This window comes from Cucurbita maxima, unplaced genomic scaffold, assembly GCF_002738345.1.
Source record: "Cucurbita maxima cultivar Rimu unplaced genomic scaffold, Cmax_1.0 Cma_Scf00017, whole genome shotgun sequence".
Classification (NCBI taxonomy): domain Eukaryota; kingdom Viridiplantae; phylum Streptophyta; class Magnoliopsida; order Cucurbitales; family Cucurbitaceae; genus Cucurbita; species Cucurbita maxima.
Window position 1 is genome coordinate 2724129 of NW_019272033.1, and position 19857 is coordinate 2743985.

The 19857-nt window shown below is 35.2% G+C and overlaps 3 protein-coding genes across 5 annotated transcripts in view; 2 read left to right on the plus strand and 1 right to left on the minus strand.

Moving 5' to 3' along the window:
- Nucleotides 1-2047: 2047 nt before the first annotated feature.
- LOC111492090 (ABC transporter G family member 29-like) lies at nucleotides 2048-12391 on the plus strand. The gene is made up of 22 exons (XM_023141275.1): nucleotides 2048-2436; nucleotides 2511-2720; nucleotides 3085-3169; nucleotides 3859-4018; nucleotides 4115-4191; nucleotides 4283-4336; nucleotides 4534-4624; nucleotides 4829-5729; nucleotides 6363-6523; nucleotides 6647-6756; nucleotides 7283-7436; nucleotides 7530-7679; nucleotides 7754-7929; nucleotides 8006-8338; nucleotides 8424-8714; nucleotides 8793-8876; nucleotides 9446-9579; nucleotides 9663-9890; nucleotides 9983-10154; nucleotides 11095-11349; nucleotides 11469-11738; nucleotides 12170-12391. Exons 1-21 carry the CDS (start codon nucleotides 2048-2050, stop codon nucleotides 11736-11738), a joined length of 4485 nt encoding a protein of 1494 aa, XP_022997043.1. The 3' UTR covers nucleotides 12170-12391.
- A 1137-nt stretch (nucleotides 12392-13528) lies between these two features.
- LOC111492111 (ankyrin repeat protein SKIP35-like) lies at nucleotides 13529-17552 on the plus strand. 3 transcript variants are annotated; one of them, XM_023141313.1, is made up of 5 exons: nucleotides 13724-13800; nucleotides 13887-13966; nucleotides 14136-14919; nucleotides 15426-15858; nucleotides 16234-17552. In XM_023141313.1, the coding sequence occupies exons 3-5, from the start codon at nucleotides 14288-14290 to the stop codon at nucleotides 17044-17046; spliced, it is 1878 nt and encodes a 625-aa protein (XP_022997081.1). In that variant the 5' UTR covers nucleotides 13724-13800; nucleotides 13887-13966; nucleotides 14136-14287; the 3' UTR covers nucleotides 17047-17552. The 3 variants fall into 3 exon arrangements, with proteins under 3 accessions (XP_022997080.1, XP_022997081.1, XP_022997082.1); XM_023141312.1 differs by lacking the exons at nucleotides 13724-13800; nucleotides 13887-13966 and adding an exon at nucleotides 13529-13636; XM_023141314.1 differs by lacking the exon at nucleotides 13887-13966 and having other exon boundaries at nucleotides 13740-13800.
- Nucleotides 17553-17748: 196 nt separating this feature from the next.
- LOC111492217 (6,7-dimethyl-8-ribityllumazine synthase, chloroplastic-like) overlaps nucleotides 17749-19857 on the minus strand; it is a 4827-nt gene continuing 2718 nt past the window's right edge. Inside the window, exons 5-7 of the mRNA XM_023141490.1 lie at nucleotides 18951-18997; nucleotides 18767-18826; nucleotides 17749-18137 (exon numbers count right to left, since the gene is read on the minus strand). Coding sequence (XP_022997258.1) covers nucleotides 18099-18137; nucleotides 18767-18826; nucleotides 18951-18997 — 146 coding nt within the window. The 3' untranslated portion in view covers nucleotides 17749-18098. The remainder of the gene's footprint in view (nucleotides 18138-18766; nucleotides 18827-18950; nucleotides 18998-19857) is intronic.

The following is a 19857-nucleotide window of genomic DNA, read 5'->3' on the forward strand; positions in this document are numbered from 1 at the left end:
TTTTTTTTTTTTTTTTTTTTTTTTTTTTTGTTGTAAATCATATTTATAAAAGTTTTTAACATATTTATTACATTTAATAAATCAATTCTTTAAAAAATAAATATATTAGATAAATAAGGAAAAAGTCAAACAACTAAATTTATAATATAATTAATGAAGGAGTGGTTAAACTATTTTAAAAAACAACAATAAAAAAATGTTACATTAATAAAAGAAAAAGAAAAGGCTACCTAGGTTTGATATTTTCAACTTGTAATGTCAATATTATTTTACTCAAATTAATTTGTCATTAATGTTCCTTATATATTTCAAATTGATAATTGAATGACGTCATTCATCAATTATTTTATTTGACTTTCTATTTTCATTAATTACCATAGGATTTTAATTTTTAAATATTTATTATATTAAGGCAATATTAATCCAATTTTTCTTAAACTTTATTTAAAATCCAAAATATCCTCGTTTCCTTTATATGATTATTCATCAATTATTAATAATCATAATTATAAATTAATAAATTAAACTAGCTAATTAATTATGATATTTGGCTGTTGGAGTTTTGCAAAACTAGCTAAACAAATTATGTCGTCATATTAAGGTTTTACTAACTTAATTAATTTATTTTAGAAATTACAAAAATTACAAAACTACCATGAAATTTATCGTTGAATTAAAAAATATTAATATTAATTTAAAAGTTGTAATTTAATATTAATTTTTTAAAACATAGGTTGATAAGTTTAATTTTAAAAAAATTAAAATTAAATAGTTATTGCAATTTTGTAATAAGTACTTAATTTTTTAATTTACTCCAATTTTGAGTTTAATAAATATTTTATGTAAATTTTAAAATTTAGAATCATTCCATGTCTAATTTAATAATTAAAAAAAATGTTATATGCAATAAATTAATTAAACATAAAATAAAAATGTTATAGAAGTTTATCAAGATTAAAAATTTATATACACACGTCTAAAAATATATTTTTTAAAATTTTAATAATAATTTAACATAATAATGACATTAAAATATATAGGATGAAAAAAACTATAAATTTAAATTCGGTTAAATATAATGTTTTTGTTATTAAATTAAAAAATATGGGACATAAATTTTAAAACCCTATAAATTATATAGAGGCAATCTACTATCCTCAACCGACAAAAAATACAATAATTGTAAAAATAACAAATATATATATATATATATTTAGTTTTTTTTTTAATAAATCAAATTTTAGAATTGATTCGTAGCCATTTACACTTAATTTCATTTTAAATCCGATCAAAATTATTATTACAATTTTTGAAAATTTCTTAGGAGAAATATTTAGGCCATTGTTTATAAATAGAAAAAAAAACATATTGGAAATTGTGGATTAAATTTTGACGGTGGGAGTGACTAAAGAAGGAAGTTATTCCTAAACTTTATAGTGATTTGTTTTTTATAGAATAATAACATTAAATAATAATAATAATAATAATAATAATTAATCATCCCAACCCTAATGCTTCTTTAATTCAAACTACTAGTTTCAAACAAAAATATTTATGGAAGTCTCATTTTCTTTTTTCTTCCTAAAAATAGGTTGTGCCTAACATAAAGTTTATTTAATAAATTTTTAATGTCACATCTAAAAAATGGTAATTTTATTGAATAATATTTATTTATTATTAACGTAGGATCGAGGTCTTATAAAGACATGTTCCGAACAAAGTGGAGAATTTCCGTTTGACAGTAAATCAAGAAAAATTTCTCCCTATTAATTATTATTATATTTAAAAAAAATAATAATAAAGGTCGTTTTAGTCATTTTGATAACGAAAATGATTATTATTATTATTATTATTTTTATTGTTCATTTAAGTAATTTTTTTTTGTTTATATATTTTAAAAAAATTGATATGTTGTGTTATGGAAATAATAATAATAAAAAAAAAAATTGAAAATATGCAAAATGACGGCAGAGGCGAGAAACGCTATAAATATAGGGAGTTAGCTTAACAAATCATCAGACTACAAAGAGGAGAAGAGAAAGTGAAAATGGAAGAACTAGAGAAGGGGAAAATGGGGAGCCGGAGCCGGAGCCGGAGCCGGAGCATTAGGCAAAGAAGTGGCCGGAGCATCGAGTACGTGTTGTCCGGCGGCAGAAATTCGAGAAGGCTTAGCCATGCCGAAGAAGACGAAGAGGCTTTGCGATGGGCGGCGATAGAGAAACTTCCAACCTACGACCGATTAAGAACAAGCATCTTCAAATCCTTCACCGAATCCGGCGAAATCGGAAGCAGCCAATCGCAGGCCATTCTGCACAAACAGGTAGACGTTCGGAGGCTCGACATGGATGATCGGCGGATGTTCATGGAAAGTACCTTCAAGGTCGCAGAGGAAGATAACGAGAAGTTCTTGAAGAAACTTAGAGATCGAATCGATCGGTAAAGTTATTAAGAACGAAATCGTGATTCATTTTTTCGTTCGATTTTCGATTGATCTGAAATTTGATTTGTAGAGTTGGAATTAATCTGCCGACTGTTGAAGTGAGATTCGAGAACTTGACGGTACACGCCAATTGCCAAATCGGAAACAGAGCACTTCCTAGTCTTCCGAATGCGATTCGAGATGTGGTGGAATCGGCTCTGAGTTTGATCGGAATCAATTTGGCGAAGACCGCCAAATTCACCATTCTCAAAGACGTCTCCGGGATCGTCAAACCTTCTAGGTATTTTTTTTTATATTTTATTTTGTTACGTTCTATTCATTTCAAGCATATGATGTAATGTAATGTTATGTTAAAATTTGTATGCTCCACTCTGTTATCTATTTAATAGAGTAAAAAAAAAAAAAAATGAAATTTAAAGATTTTTAAATATAAATTTAAAATATTTTATTTTTAATATTTAATGACAAAAATAGAGTAAACATGGAACTTTAAAAGTCTCAAAAAAAAAAAAAAAAATTTAAAGATTTTATTTTTAAGGTTATTTCATTTTTAAATATGAATTTTAAAATAGTTTTTATATATAAAGAAAAAAATTAAAAAAAAAATAATAATTTAACGGAATTGGAAAATGTTTCGTTGGAAGGATGAGCTTGCTGCTGGGTCCCCCATCATCAGGCAAGACGACCTTACTTTTGGCGCTGGCGGGAAGGTTGGACCAAAATTTAAAGGTTTGTATTTATTCCCCACACACGCACACACGTGTATGTATGTGTGTGTATGTATCTATGCATACATACAAGCTAAAATAATGGAAATACTCCTAAATTTTTGTATTTCTCTAAAATATATCCATAAATTTTTAAAACTTAAAAAAAATCTGTTAATATTTTTTTATAAGTTTAAATATGAACTTATTACTAGTACTATATTTTAAAAAATCTTTAAAAATACTTTACTTTAACATTTATATATATATATATATATATATATTTAGTTTAAGAATGTTTTAAAATATAGTACTAATGTAAATATATTTTTTATTTTTTTTTTAAAGTTTAAACTTGTTTTTTAAGTTTTTAAAAGATTTTAAATGTGATTAGAAATTCTTGAAAATATTTGAAAGTATTAATAAAATTTTGGAAAAGTTAAAGAGTATTTTTAAACACTTTTAAAAATTAAGTATTTTTTAAATAAAATATTAATAGTTTCCATTCGAAAGTAAGGGTATTTATTTTTTAATTTTTTTTCTAAATATAATATGTTTAGATTTCTTAGTTTGGAGAGTATTATTGAAACTTTTGAAGTATTTTTTGAGATAAATTGCAAAGTTAATGGATATTTTAATTTCGCCTCTCCATAATTGAGTATGGACCCAACACTTTTTATTTTTATAATGTATGTATTCTTTTATGAACAGATTAAAGGAGAAATTACATACAATGGAAACAAGTTAAACGAATTTGTACCTCAAAAAACGTCTGCATATATAAGCCAAAATGATATCCATATTGGAGAAATGACAGTAAAAGAAACGCTTGATTTCTCAGCACGATGTCAAGGAATTGGTACTCGATATGGTAATAATATTAACATAAATTTTTAAGTCATTAAAATAAATATTTTAAAAATATGATTGGTATTATCGAGGAGCTAATTACGTGGGCATAATTTAGAATTACTGAGTGAGCTTGCAAGAAGAGAAAAGCAAGCCGGAATTTTGCCAGAGGCTGAACTCGATCTGTTTATGAAGGTTATAATTGTCATTTCAATTTATTATCATTCTTAATCCTTAATTATAATTTAATTAAATTTAATGATATTCTTAATCCTGAATGCTTTAGGCCACAGCAATGGAAGGAGTTGAAAGTAGTATGATTACTGATTACACCCTCAAAGTAAGTGGATTTAAATATTTTATTTTCTAACATTAAATGAAATTTAAAATATATAAATCAAAATCATATTTTAACCTATTTTTGATATATGAAAATAAAATAAGTAATTAGTATCATTAGCTTTTATTTGGGAAGAATATTTCTATTTTCCACCTATGTTTCTGCTAACTCAATATGTTTTATGTATAATTTTTTAGATATTAGGACTTGATATTTGTAAGGACACTATTGTCGGAGATGAGATGCAACGTGGCATATCTGGAGGTCAAAAGAAACGAGTAACCACAGGTCAATTTATACTTTTTTTTAAAAAAATAAAAACTAAATTAATAAAAATATCATAAAAATCTTAAACTTAAAAAAAAAAAAAAAAATCTAAAATAAGCCTATATTTTATTAATTAAGCACAAAAATAAAATAGTTATAATGTAAGATAATTTAAAATTAAAAATGGAATTTCCGTACATTTAAATAAATGACGTGTATAAACAGGTGAAATAATAGTGGGTCCTACAAAAACATTATTTATGGACGAAATATCAACGGGTCTAGATAGCTCCACGACGTATCAAATAGTGAAGTGCCTCCAACAGATCGTGCACCTCACGGAAGCTACGGTGGTCATGTCCTTACTACAGCCCACTCCGGAGACGTTCGATCTTTTTGATGACATCATCCTCTTATCAGACGGTCAGATCGTGTACGTGGGCCCACGAGAACACGCACTGGAATTCTTCCAATCCTGTGGGTTCCAATGCCCGGACCGGAAGGGAACCGCCGATTTTTTACAAGAGGTAACCTCAAAGAAGGACCAAAGGCAATACTGGGCGAACGAAAGCGAGCCATACCGATTCATAACGGTTCAAGAATTTGCAAGGCGATTCAAGCGATTCCATGTGGGGAAGAGTATCGGAAACGAATTGTCAGTCCCGTACGACAAGTCGTTAGGGCACAGAGCGGCGCTGGTGTACAAAAAGTACTCATGCCCTAAATTAGAGCTTCTGAAGGCCTGCGTCGACAAGGAATGGCTACTGATAAAGCGAAATTCGTTCATTCATATCTTCAAGATGGTTCAGCTAATCGTGGTAGGGTTTGTGGCCGCGACGGTGTTCTTCAGGACGAAAATGCATCACCGGGATGAAGAAGACGGTGCGATTTATATTGGGGCTTTGATTTTCGCGATGATGGTGAATATGTTCAATGGATATGCGGAGATTGCGCTGACGATTGTGAGGCTGCCGGTGTTCTTTAAGCAAAGGGATCTTCTGTTTCACCCGCCGTGGACTTACACCCTCCCTACTGTTCTTCTTCGGCTCCCTTTCTCTGCGCTTGAATCTTTCGTTTGGGTGGTTCTCACTTATTACACCATTGGATTTGCTCCCGAAGCTTCCAGGTATTCTCCTTATTTTATTTATTTATTTATGGACTTTTGAATAGAATATTAATTTGGAAAATTAAATTATTACTTTTTCAATATTTTTGTTTAGGAAAATGTTTCACAATCTTTCTAAAAGTGTGGGGTTTCTATTTGTTCCATTTTTTCTTTTGCTTTTTATTTTGAATATAGTTAATTAATCGATTAATTAAATAATAGTAATTTAAGAAAATTAATATAAGTAATTATTTAGTTTAATAAATCAATAAATAATTTATTAAAATATTTACTTAATTGTTTAAAAGAATTATAAAATGAATGTGATTAATTATTTACTGAAAGTATAATATTTATAATAATAATAATAATTATTATTTTTTTGTAGGGTCAAGGGATTGGTATAGTCTAAACTAAAATAAAATTTAAGGCATATTATTCCTAATATATTTATTAAAAAATGAAAATTTAATTAATTATAATTATTTTAATAAAGTTAACACATCTTTGTTCCCTCGTTACATATTATTCTCAGAAATCTTAAACAAAACATCCAATCAAATTCCGTGTAAATGAGAATCGGGTTAAGAGTGCCTTTTTCTCTCTCTCTCTGATCTGTTGGTAATATGTACAAATATTGTGGCTCTTAAACAGGTTTTTCAAGCAATACTTGGTGATGTTTCTAGTCCAACTAGTGGCTTCTGGGCTCTTTAGGTTCATTGCTGGTTGCTGCAGGACCATGATAATTGCCAACACTGGAGGCTCTCTCACTCTCTTAATTGTGTTCATGCTTGGTGGTTTCACTCTTCCTAAAGGTGAATCTGTAATCCTCCTGATTGATAAAATGGAGAAACACAAACCCTTTCCATATTTTCGATGCAACTAAATTATGTCTCATGTATGAGCTAACGCCCGAGAGGTGTGTACTGCTGCTACAGGTGACATTCCCAAGTGGTGGATTTGGGGCTACTGGATTTCACCAATGTCTTATGGTTACAATGCGATTGGCGTAAACGAAATGCTCGCTCCTAGGTGGATGAACAGGCTGGTATGTCACTCTTAACGTAACATCTTCAGGCTAGTTTGTCTCGTCGAAGAATATAAATAAACGACCATCGGTTGAGTCTTTGAGTCCAATAGTGATATTGTCCTCTTTAGATTTTCCCTTCCGGCTTCCCTTCAAGGTTTTTAAAATGCATTTGGTAGGGAGAGATTTCCACACCCTTATAAGGAATGTTCGTTCCCCTCTCCAACCAACGTGGGATCTCACAATCCACCCCCCTTGGAGGCCCAACGTCCTTGTGCCCAAACCCACCGCTAGCAAATATTGTCCTCTTTGGACTTTTCCCTCTGGGTTTCTCCGATCCCACATTGGTTGGAGAGGGGAACGAAGTATTCCTTATAAGAGTGTGGAAACCTCTCTCTAGCAGACATGTTTTAAAACCTTGAGGGGAAGCCCATAAGGGAAAGCCTAAAGAGGACAATATCTGCTAGCGGTGGGCTTGGGCAGTTACAATATGGGATTAAATCTAGTTTGTGTATGGCTAGGATATTAAAAGTTCTTCATTTTGCAGGCTTCAGACAACAAAACCCCGTTGGGTTTGGCTGTGCTTAAGAACTTTGATATCTTCCAAGATAAAAATTGGTTTTGGATTGGAGTTGGAGCTCTTTTGGGATTCACAATCCTCTTCAATGTCCTTTTCACGCTTTCACTTATGTACCTAAACCGTAAGACTTAAGAGCATTTCTTTCAATGTGTCAAAAGCTTTTTAGTTTTGATTTGAGGGGTAGAAATCTAATTCTTTTAAAGCAACATGACAGCTCCTGGGAGGCCACGGGCGACAGTATCAGAAGAATCAACAGAAGAGTTGGAATACGAGCAGGATGTAAAAGAACCGACTACGAGACAATCCGAGTCAAAAACAGATTCAATGACTAGATCATTATCCTCTTCTGATGGGAACAACACACGTACGAAGTAAAAAAAATTAAACGTAATATTTGTCATGCTCATTCAGCTCACTTTTTCTCGAAAATCTACGCAGGAGAAATGACGATTTGGCGAATGAGCAGCAGATCTTCTGACAGTGGACGCGGTGGGGACAGAGACACTAATTCCCCTCTTAGCAATGTTGTCAATACAAGGAGAGGAATGGTTCTTCCATTCACTCCTCTTGCAATGTCCTTCGATACTGTAAATTACTATGTCGACATGCCCTCTGTAAGTCGATTTTGGACGTCTTTCAAGCTTTACCGTTCTTCTTTATCGTTTCGTTGATCATCCGCTATCATAACAGGAAATGAAGAACCAAGGGGTCAAAGATAATAGACTTCAACTACTTCGTGAAGTCACTGGTGCTTTTAGGCCTGGTGTCCTCACTGCACTGATGGGTGTTAGTGGGGCTGGAAAGACAACTCTGATGGATGTTCTAGCTGGGAGGAAAACAGGCGGCTATATTGAAGGTGATATTAAAATTTCAGGATTTCCCAAGAAACAAGAAACATTTGCAAGAATTTCTGGATATTGTGAACAAAATGATATCCACTCTCCTCAAGTTACGGTTCGAGAATCCTTGATTTACTCGGCTTTCTTAAGGCTCCCTAAAGAAGTTAGCAACAAGGACAAGATGGTGAGAGCATTAGTTTATGTTAACTTTTTCTGATGAACAACACGTAACCCGAATATGCTAAAGTTCGTTCTGACTAATTTCTTAGGCTTTTGTGGATGAAGTGATGGAACTGGTGGAGCTCAAAAATCTTAGTGATGCCATAGTAGGGCTGCCTGGCATTACAGGACTGTCTACCGAGCAGAGAAAGAGGTTAACAATTGCAGTCGAGCTTGTTGCTAATCCTTCAATCATTTTTATGGATGAACCGACATCGGGACTCGATGCAAGAGCAGCTGCCATTGTAATGAGAACGGTTCGGAATACGGTGGATACTGGTAGAACTGTTGTGTGTACAATTCACCAACCTAGCATTGATATATTTGAAGCCTTTGATGAGGTAAATTCACTCCCTTTCTTTTACTGCTATCTTTATCTATGTCTGTTTATGATACTGAAACAAGCGATTTTGGCGTAGCTACTTTTGATGAAAAGGGGAGGACAAGTGATCTACTTTGGACCTCTCGGTCGCAATTCTAAGAAGCTAATCGAATATTTTGAGGTAATTCTTGGTGTATGAAACACTTTCGTTTTTACCAAAACTGTGATATCCCACATTGGTTAAGGAGGAGAACGAAACATCCTTACCTAGCAGACGTGTTTTAAAGCCTTGAGGGGAAGCTCGAAAGGGAAAACTCAAAGAGGATAATATTTGCTAGCGGTGGGTTTGAGCCGTTACAAATGGTATCAAAGCCAGACACCGGGCGATGTGCCAGCGAGGAGGCTATTCCCCGAAGGGTGGTAGACACGAGGCGGTGTGCCAGAAGGACGCTGGGCCCGAAGGGGTGTGAATTTGGTAGGGGTTCCACATCAATTGGAGAAAGGAACGAGTGCTAACGAAGACGCTGGGCCCTGAAGGGGGGTGGATTGTGATATCCCACATTGGTTGGGGGAGGAGAATGAAACACCCTTTATAAGGGTGTGGAAACCTTTCTTTAGCAGACGCGTTTTAAAGTCTTGAGGGGAAGCCCGAAAGGGAAAGCCCAAAGAGAATAATATCTGCTAGCGGTGGGCCTAGGCCGTTACAAAAACCGAGAATCAATTGACTTATTTTGGACTCGCTCATTGCAGGCTGTTCCGGGAGTGTCGAAAATTAAGGAAAAGTACAATCCGGCCGCCTGGATGCTGGAGGTTACCTCAGTAGCAGCTGAAGTTCAGCTTAAAATGGACTTCGCTGAACATTACAGGGCATCATCTTTATATCAGTGAGTCAATATTCATGCAAATTATAAATTGTGGTTACTAAAAGTTAAGAGGTAGATAAATATGGATTATGGCTAATAAACAGGCGAAATAAGGCATTAGTAAAGGAGTTAAGCACACCACCACCTGGATCAGTAGACCTCTATTTTGCTTCTCAATACTCCCAAACCATGTGGGGGCAGTTCAAATCTTGCCTGTGGAAGCAGTCATGGACGTACTGGAGGAGTCCTGATTACAACCTTGTTAGGTTTTTTTTCACTTTAGCTGCTTCCCTTATGTTGGGAACCATTTTCTGGAAAGTTAGCTCCAAAATGTAAGTGTTTCCATAAGCCACTTATATAGAACCATGCTTTCTTGTTCATAATACTGATTTGTTTGGTGTTTTTCATTCTAAACTTGGCTTAGGGATGGAGTACAGGATCTAAACACGATTATTGGAGCAATGTATTCTTCTGTCTTGTTTATTGGAGTGAACAACTGCTCTACCGTACTGCCAGTAGTCGCTACCGAAAGAACCGTGTTTTATCGAGAGAGAGCTGCGGGGATGTATTCTGCATTACCTTATGCCCTTGCTCAGGTATGCTGATGGCTTCCAATATATAACTTGAAGTTCATTCTATAATAGCCCAACTCATCGCTAGCAGATACTATCCTCTTTGGGTTTTCTCTTTCGAGTTCCCCTCAAGGTTTTTAAAATGCGTATGCTAGGGAGTGGTTTCCACATCCTTCTAGAGAATGCTTTGTTTTCCTCCCCAACTGATGTGGGATCTCACAATCCACCTCTCTTTGGGGCCCAATGTCCTTGCAGGCATTCGTTCCCTTCTTGAATCGATGTGGGACCCCCCAATTCACCTCCCTTTGGAGCTCAGTGTCCTAGTTGGCATACTGCCTCGTGTCCACCCCCCTTCGGGGCTCAATCTTCTCGCTGGCACATCGCCCGATGTCTGGCTCTGATGCCATTTTTAATAGCCCAAACCGCTAGTAGATATTGTCCTCTTTAGGCTTTCCATCAAGGTTTTTAAAACATGTCTGCTAGGGAGAGGTTTCCACACTCGTATAAATAATGTTTCGTTCTCCTTCCCAACCAATGTGGAACCTCACAATTCCCCCCCTCTTTGGGGTCCAGCGTCCTTACTGGCACTCGTTTCCTTCTCCAATCAATGTGGGACCCCCCAATCAACCCCTTTGGGGCCCAATGTCCTTGTTGGCGTACCGCCTCATGTCCACACCCTTCAGGGCTCAACCTCCTTACTGGCACATCGCCCGATATCTGGCTCTGGTACCATTTGTAACAGCCCAATCTCATCACTAGTAAATATTGTCTTCTTTGGGCTTTCCCTTTTAGGCTTCCTCTCAAGGTTTTTAAAACGCGTCTGCTAGGCATAGGTTTCCACACCCTTATAAAGAATGTTTCATTCTCCTCTCTAACCGATGTGGGATCTCACACATTCTCTCAAAACAATCTCTCAGAACAAACAAGTGATGAATACATAACTCACAAAGTTCTTTCAATGCAGGTGATAATCGAAATACCATACGTCTTCGTCCAGACAGTTTACTATACTCTCATCGTATATGCAATGGTTGACTTTGAGTGGACAGCTGCAAAATTCTTCTGGTTCTTCTTTGTCAACTTCTTTACCTTCCTCTACTTCACATATTATGGCATGATGACAGTTTCTGTCACACCAAACCACCAAGTTGCCTCCATTTTAGCAGCAGCTTTCTATATACTCTTCGTTCTCTTCTCTGGCTTCTGCATCCCAAGACCAGTAAGTATATTTCTATTTTATAAACACAATTATGAAGAACTAAATTTAAACTTTTTAAACAATAAGAATTGGAAGAACACCCAATTCATTCATGCATTCTGATGCTCTTGAAATTTCAGAAAATCCCAAAATGGTGGATATGGTATTACTGGATTTGCCCATTGTCATGGACTGTATATGGGATGATTGCATCCCAGTATGGTGATGTAGAGACTCTTATCAAAGTGCCTGGAGCAAAAGACACAACAGTCAAATCATATATTGAAGACTATTATGGGTACCACTCAGATTTTATGGGCCCTGTGGCTGCAGTTCTGGTGGGCTTCACAGTCGTCTTTGCCCTTCTCTATGCACGGTGCATTAAGACAATGAACTTCCAAACAAGATAGGTACGCTTATACGTTAGCCTTCATACATTCATCATCATTGACATTATTTAGGGATGTGTCATTCTGAAAACTACAGAGACCTCATGCATATTGTGTGTTTATATACATCGAGTTACTTCCTTATTTATGATAATGAGTACGAACTCGTACACTGTGATGATGATGGTGATCATGTCTTGCATAATATTCAAGGGTTTATTGACCTCTAGACGTCCTACTACGGACAACTAAACCCGACTCATTTATAGAACTGTATGAGAAATTTTGGAGGAGGGGATACCAATCTTCTAGTCTTGGCTTCATCTTTGGCTATCAAAATTTCATCAATTATGGCTCTTTGTTGCTCCATTTTCCTCTTTTCAATCATTGGTATCATTGAAATGGCTGTGTTGCTTATAAAAAGGGTTTGAAAAATGGTTTCATTTGATCAGATCTGCGGGCTGAAAGATGGTGCTGCTGCTGCCGACGACTACATTGCTAAATGGGCCACGAAGAATTCTGTCTCTCAATGTTGGGAGAGGAATATTCCAAATTGGCTGCAAGAATTGGTCAATATTCAAACGCCTTTCCTGGTTCTTAATTAATTCGAACGTAGTTTACTGAATCTGTTCTTGATCGGTTTAAGCTTATATTATTATCAAGAAAGTTGTTTCCGTGGTTCGATTTTCCAATCTTTTATTGGACAAATAGGGAGCTAGGGATATAATATTACGAGATGGAATTCACTTATTCCCATATAAAGTAAGTATACGAGTACTTTAAGTACTAATTTAACAAATTGTTCTGAATCATTAGCACTTAAAGTATAAGATGTAATTATAAGGGCAAAAAAGATTTTTAACTCGATTGTAGTTATAAACAACTCGGGAAGGATTGACTTATTTGTAATGGTTATATCACTGAACACAATTTATCTATTTTATCATAGAATATACTTGAAACTCTTGGGTACATAGTAAAATATATTACCAAATAAAATCGAATGATTAATTACACGTTCATAAATTAATTTAGTTGAAATTTTTTTTGAAACGTTTAAATAAATATTTAGATATATTAAATATAAAGGAGAAATATATTTAATATGAAGTATTCAATATATTAAATATTATAAAATATAAGAGGGAAATATATTTAAGCATTATATTTTTTATAAATTTTAAATTTAATCATTCAAAATTAAGTTTTATTAAATTATAAATAGTAATAATAATAATTTTTATGTAAGAAAAATATCATATAAATAAAAAATAATAATAAAGATTAAATCTAAGACTTATTAAAAAATATATAGAATAAATTTGTAGTATATATTTAACAATTAATTAAAAAATTGCACTAAAAAAAAAGAGAGAAATTATTTGCTTTTATTCTACAAAAAAAAAAAAAAAAAAAAAGTAGAAAAAAACTAAAATAATGGGGTGAGGTGGGGCCCAGCCGAGTACTATTGCTGCCTTTCGTCTTCTTAAAACTTGAGATTTAAGACTTTAAAGAGAAATGATTAAGGGTGGGGCCCACGTGAGTATTTTGCAACAAGTGGGCCCCACCGATTAATAATTGCTTCTCCCTATGAGACTATGACTCTCCAAAATTTTTATTTATTTATTTGTTTATTTTTAATTAAAAAATAAAAAATATAAATATAAAAACACTCCTCACTCTCTCGGTCACTCGCTTCTACGGCCTCAGTTTATTCTTGAAAAAATGGAATAAAATTATAATATTTTATATTAATAAATATTAATAACATTATTAAAAAAAAAAAAAAAAAACCCCCGAAAATAGGAAAGAAATAAAAGAAAAAGGGAAAATAGCGATAAATTTACACGGAGCGGAGATCAGGGTTTCTTCTTCCTTCTCCCGTTTCTCCATGCTTCTCTCTCCACCTTTAATCTCAGGTTTGCCTCCGATTCATCCTTCTTCGTCTTCTTCTTCTTCTTCTTCTTCTTCTTCTTCTTCTTCTTCTTCTTCTTCAATTGGATTGGATTCGATTTTTTTTTCTCTTTTTCTTTTTTTCTTTTGGTGCCCTTGATTTTAGTTTTCTACTTCCCTCGGCTTTAAGGTATTTGTTTGATCGTTTCTCCTTTTCTTCCTTTCTTCACATCTATGTGTTCTTGTTCCTGATTTTTGTGTTGTTTTCTGAATTAGGTTTGTTTTGTGGTGGTGGTTTTAGATTGATTATTGTTATGGAGCTCGTATATGGGAGGTTTTTTGGCTGATTGATTTATGTAAATTCTGGTTTCTTGTTTCTATTTTTTTATTATTGTTTACTGGGACGGTATGCTGGCGATTTCCTTTTTTGTTTGATTGTTTTGGAGTTCAGTTTATTTGATGTTTTATTTCGACTTTGGATTTAACATTCCGATTTCTTTGGTGTTTGTTCTTTTATTTTTGCAGTTCTTTTTTAGAGGGCACCGTGATTTAGTAGTTTGCTGAAGAGATTGTAGATGTTGGGGTTTTGATGACGGGAAAGTAATCTTGTTTGATTCGGGGTGCTTGTGTGCTCTTTGGAAGGAGGGGTGCGGCGCAGAATTGAATCAAGTGGGCCGATGGAAAAAGAGGTTTTGGTTCCGATTAGGGAAAATGTGGCTGATGAAGCTTTAATGTTCGATCACATAAATATGGAAACCAAAACTGAGGAGGATGGAATTGATATTCCAAAGAGCGATGTTTATGCTCCTGCATCAGAGAAAGGCGAGGGAAGTAGTGTTGTATTCTCTAGAGAAGGACCTCTTGTGAAGAAAGAGTCGGTTCTAGCCTTTGGTTGTAATTCCAATGAACAGAGTCCCAAATCCATGCTTGTTGTGACAGATTATAAGCAGGGAAAGAAGGGGAAGTCCGGTCATGAAAAGAAACTTAGCAGACAAGACAGATTCGAGTTGGGCCGGTTGTTTCAGGGTGCTGTAAGCTCACATGATTGGGAACTTGCAGACAGTTTGATCGCGTTGGCAGATCATCAGACGCTTAATGATGCTTTGTGCATCACCTTGGATTCAATCTGGTTTTTGAGCACCCAGCAAGAGCTTAATGGAATAACTGGGTTAATTAAGAACATCATTGTGAGTGGAGCGTATGATTTTACAAGAGCAGCTCTAAGGACCTCATTTCTGGCTTCGTGTGTCTCTGCCTGCCAGAGTCGAACAATGAGTCTTGCGGATACCGTAACTGTAATGGCACAAAGGTGAAGATAAGCTCTTATTACTACATGAGTTGTTTTAATCACAATCAAAACAAATGGGCCCCTTAATGTTTCATTGTGTTTCATGTTGAATCTTAAACACTAACTATTTAAGTTCTGTTCTCATTATGCTCTACTTCCAACGAGTTGTGAGAAGTTAGAAAATATTGATATCTTTCGTTTGGTTTCCTTGAATTAGCTTACTTATAACTATATATGTGGAAATAACTAAACTATGCAAGTCTCGGCTCTGTTATGATGGGGGTGCTCTTAATGTTTTTGGCATGACAAGATACATTTTCTTCTTTGTAGTCTAGTACAAATTGTATAATTTCCATCATTTTTATCTTCCTCAATACTAGTTTTTCATTCACTTTCTTAACTCCTGCTGGTGAGTTCGATCTCAACTGTCCTTTAATCAAAATGTCTATAATGTGGGGCAACGAGCTAATAAGTTTTTACCTGGCACATTGGACACGTTCTTACGTTTGACATTTCATTAATTGCAGGTTGCGTGAGCGTCTCCAAGAATGCAATGGAGATGAGGTCTTAAAAGCAGAGGCTGGTACAAAGGTTCAAAAGTTTACCGAGTGGGCTCTGAAATGCATAGGTTTTCATTCTGGGTGCCAAGGAAATAAGGACCGAGTGACTCAGAGCTCGGCTGCCGAGATCCAACTTCAGTTATCTGCTTTCAAAATGTTCCTAGATTTTGCTGGCAATCAACTTACTGGAAAAGATTTCACGGAGGCCTTCGACGCTGCTTGTTTCCCACTCACTCTCTTTTCTAGTTCATTTGATCCTGGATGGGCAACTGGAATATCAGCAACCGCAATCCAAGGCTTATTGTGTTTGCTGGTGGAGGGTGGCGCTGACAATGTTAACCAGTGCTTCCTTGAAGCTTCTCGTTTTGGAAGCACAGAACTCGTGCGCATTTTATTACAGGTACAGTAAATGATGTTCATATCAGCTACTTATTTCTTGAGAAATATCTGATTTGGTGGAGTTGATAGTGAGCATAATGAAATTACTTTCAAGTCTTTCTTCATACAATTGTTTCACTCGATTGATATTCTTCATGTACTTTTTGCAGCCTTAGTTTTTTACATTAATATTAAGTTTTATCTAAAGTTGGTCTATATTTTTCTACTGCAAATTTGGTGATTGATACAAACAAATTTTTTGAGTTATCTGTAAGAACGTCTGAGAATCTCTCGTACGTCATCTCTTTCGGTTTCACCTTTACATGAATTGGAATGTGTAAAGGGGGTTTACACTCATCTCTTCCTGTTTTTTATGATTTGTCGAATGTGTCTGTAGATTGCTCAAAGGAACAGCTTGGACGTTGATGTTGACCTGGCTTTGGGCTTTGCTTCTCACTACTGTAAGATCGGTACAATGGAGTGCTTGGTGGAAGAGGGTAACGCCATAGCTTTTTTGGGTCCTTTGATGAGAGCAGCTGAAAGGGGATGTTTACCGGTTGTCGAGTGGTTTGTGAAAAGAGGTTGTCAGGACATGGAACTCTGCCTCGCCCTAACAGCAGCCACATCTAGCAGCCAAATTAACGTCGCTGCGTATCTTCTTCCCCACGTACCTCAACACGTGCTCGCTGCCCTCAGCATTGAAATTCTAAAGGCTGCTGGGGAACGGAGTAGTGGTTCTCTTGATGGTGTGGAGTTTCTCCTGCATTCCAACTTTCTTGGCGATCCTTCTGCAACATATGCTGTTGCAGACAGTATCTCGAAGTCGAGTGACGAGTCTGTTGCTCCGGAGCTTAGGGAGTTTCTTCGGGAGCATTGGTCGGAGGCGGCTTACTTGGACGGGTTGAGACAAGGTCAAGAAAATTACTTGAACTTTGTGCGGATTTTGAGGTGGGGTGGATCTCCAATTTCGTTGAGGGATATTCCACCACCCTTGAGAGTTGCAATAGCTTACCTACCGCTGTATAGGGAATGTGTAAAAGTGGATGGATACTTGTTTTCGCAAAAGCTGAGGGGGCAGCTGGTCGAAGCTGCTACGAGGCTTGGTGGTGGTGGTGGTGTGTTAGAAGAGGTAAGCAAAGGTAGGGAGCTCATGGCTGTTTTGGAGCATTATCTTCCTCCATTTTTGCTTCACAAGTTAAATGCTACTTAGCAAGACTTTTCGTATTGCATCTTTCATCGCCCTCCCGTTTAAATGATAAATAAAAAAAGGAAACGAGAACGAAACAATGAACGAGATAGAGAATGAGAAAGATAGCACTGTGAAATGTGTGGTCGATATTCATTTTAACGGGATAGCACGAAGCACTTGCGGTTTGCCTATTTTTCTTTCTAGCCTTCGTGGTTGACTACCTGGCTACTTTCGAGATAGGTGCACTATTTCGAATGGATGGTTCGTCATATCTTATGTTGACTCATGCACATGATGCTATGTAATGTAAGACATGGCGCAACCGTTATTAGAAGGTTCAATCCGAACGATGTGTACATTATTGGTATATATCATCTTTTGTTCTCTGCTTATGTGGATTAATGATACAGAGGAAGCTTAATATTGGGTCATTAGTATTGACAACGTTCATCATGTACCTAGTGTACTTGTCTTGGATTTGGTCGAAGCTAGTTCAGAGGCCAGTAAGAATGTTTTGTTCTTTTTTATCTCTTGCTTTAATAATGAAACTCATGGTTGTGATCATTTCATATTCCCAGATGCACAAAGCGTGATTGAATTTGCTTTGGATCTATAAAAGGAAAAATCAACCCAAATAATGAAAGTCTCAGAGGTGCCTTTATTGAAAAGTTATTTCGATGATTTTACACTATTAAATGTACTCAAAAGGAGGCAACCATATTGTAGAGGCTACCATAGAACGTTCATAGTTAATTTATAACTGAATAACGACGCCTCTTTGGTAATGTAATCTTTGTTCGTTCCGCATTGCAAAACAACACAATGCCACAAGTGAACGCCTCATCTTTTATGCTAACATAAAACTTGAAAGACAATGCTGAACAGAGAAATTTTGAAAATTAAAATCACGAGAACTTACACTCCTTCCTCTCGAGCAGTTTCAGCTGACTTCTGCCTGAGACATCATGTGGCTTTTAGCAATTTGATGAAGCATTCCACCATTAGCAAAGACAACAGAGAAATCACAAGACTGAAAACCCGCAATGTGGAAAACGTTAGATCCTGTTTCTCGACTACTTCAGGTTGTACTCGAACAACGATGCCAGCTCCATCTGTAGGAAATGTGAAATTGGCCAATGAATACACAAGAGTTCCAATAAAAGAATGGTGGAATGGATATTAGGTACAAAAATAGTTTGAATATGGTCGATTGCACAATAACCAACCAACCTATGATGCTTATAACAAACAAATTGATGCTGAAAAAAATGGAGAAACGTGAACATAAGCATCTTTGGATTGTGGCATGTTTTCCCGTCTCTAAACCAAGTTATCTTCCTTGTAATATTTGCTAAAGGAAGATCACCCCAAGGAGTGTGCTGCGGTTCCCATGGATAGGGACGGAGACGGGAAGTTACAATATCGCTTCAGTGATGTTGTTTGCATGAAGCCATGGATGCAGATATGAGACATCCATGGATATGGATACAGACAAATGAAATATGATTACATGTTCGATTGTGAAGTTTGCATTTTTTACCCTGATAAGAGCATTCAAAATGGATTACAAAAGAAAAAGTCACTTCTCAGAAGCTAAGAAAAGCCACTAAATGTAAATCATGCAAAATCTGATAAGATTCAAATATAAACATATATACATACATGAAAATAACAGATTCAACGTTTTTTATCCATATATTGTAAATTTTTTCCCATATATTTTTGCTCTTAAACAACTTACAGCAGTCAAAGCACCCTCAGAACCCTTATTTCCATGTTTACCACCAGCTCGATTGAAAGCCTTCAGACAGGAGAAAGAAAAAAAGGTGGCAAAAAGTAGATAATGATCAGAAATCATGCAGCTCCATAGAAAACAATTCTCTAGGTAAAATACTTGTTAACAGTCAGTTTAGGATCATATTAACCTGGTCCAAGTTGTCACAAGTCAAGACGCTAAATACGCATGGAATTCCTGCATAGGCATCAGAAAAATCGCTTAAGTTTCATCTGGCGTCAACTAAACGATGAAGAAAGAGTAGAATTAAGATGGTAACGTTGATATAAATGGTAGTAAAAAGATGGTTACAGAGATTACTTGCATTGCAGTTATCAACACTTCAACAAGTCTATCAATAAATTTCAACATATGTTTACACACATAAAGGGTAAAAGATAATCCTCATATCAGTTATACAAGAACAAGAACATAGTTAGCTCCCAACAACATAAACTTAAAACCATTATTGTTCTCAATCGAACTATTACCATTGCCTATATTGAAATGCTTTAAAAGAGGCGTTGCTCCTCTGAAATATTACCAATAATCCAACCATTCCATAAAAAAATGAAATACTTCGACTGATGACCATGGCCTTTGACGTTATAAAATCAAATTAATTATAAGAATTGCATAAACGTCCAATTGAGGGAGAAATATAAGCTTTAATTGGAGACACCATTTTTTTTAATAAAGAACTAAGAATGTGCATCTATTTATGAATCTATAACAACCAGATTCTTCTTGTCCTTTTCATACCCTGAAATTCCTTAATCCCTCATGGTTCATAGATGTCAAAACTGGAACGATAAAGTCAACTTCACTTCAATATTTAAGTATTTAGAATCTTATACGCTCTTAAATGTCTCAAGATATGATGGTCTCAAAATTCTAGAACATATCAATTGGATTCAAAAACCTTAACCACCATGCTTAATGCTCAACCATTGAGGTTGAACTTGCAAAAGGTAAGCAAACAGAACAAATATTAGCAAGCAAAATTCAAATTAACAGGGTACTAGTAAACTCAAAAAAAAAAAAAAAAAAAAAAAAAA

Bases quoted from the DNA above. Each gene is read 5' to 3' on its own strand.
- LOC111492090 (XM_023141275.1), top strand. From the start codon at position 2,048: ATGGAAGAACTAGAGAAGGGGAAAATGGGGAGCCGGAGCCGGAGCCGG. The intron at 2,721-3,084 runs GTATTTTTTTTT...TTTCGTTGGAAG, and splicing joins GGGATCGTCAAACCTTCTAG to GATGAGCTTGCTGCTGGGTC. The intron at 10,155-11,094 runs GTATGCTGATGG...CTTTCAATGCAG, and splicing joins TACCTTATGCCCTTGCTCAG to GTGATAATCGAAATACCATA.
- LOC111492111 (XM_023141312.1), top strand. From the start codon at position 14,288: ATGGAAAAAGAGGTTTTGGTTCCGATTAGGGAAAATGTGGCTGATGAA. The intron at 14,920-15,425 runs GTGAAGATAAGC...CATTAATTGCAG, and splicing joins GTAACTGTAATGGCACAAAG to GTTGCGTGAGCGTCTCCAAG. The intron at 15,859-16,233 runs GTACAGTAAATG...ATGTGTCTGTAG, and splicing joins TCGTGCGCATTTTATTACAG to ATTGCTCAAAGGAACAGCTT.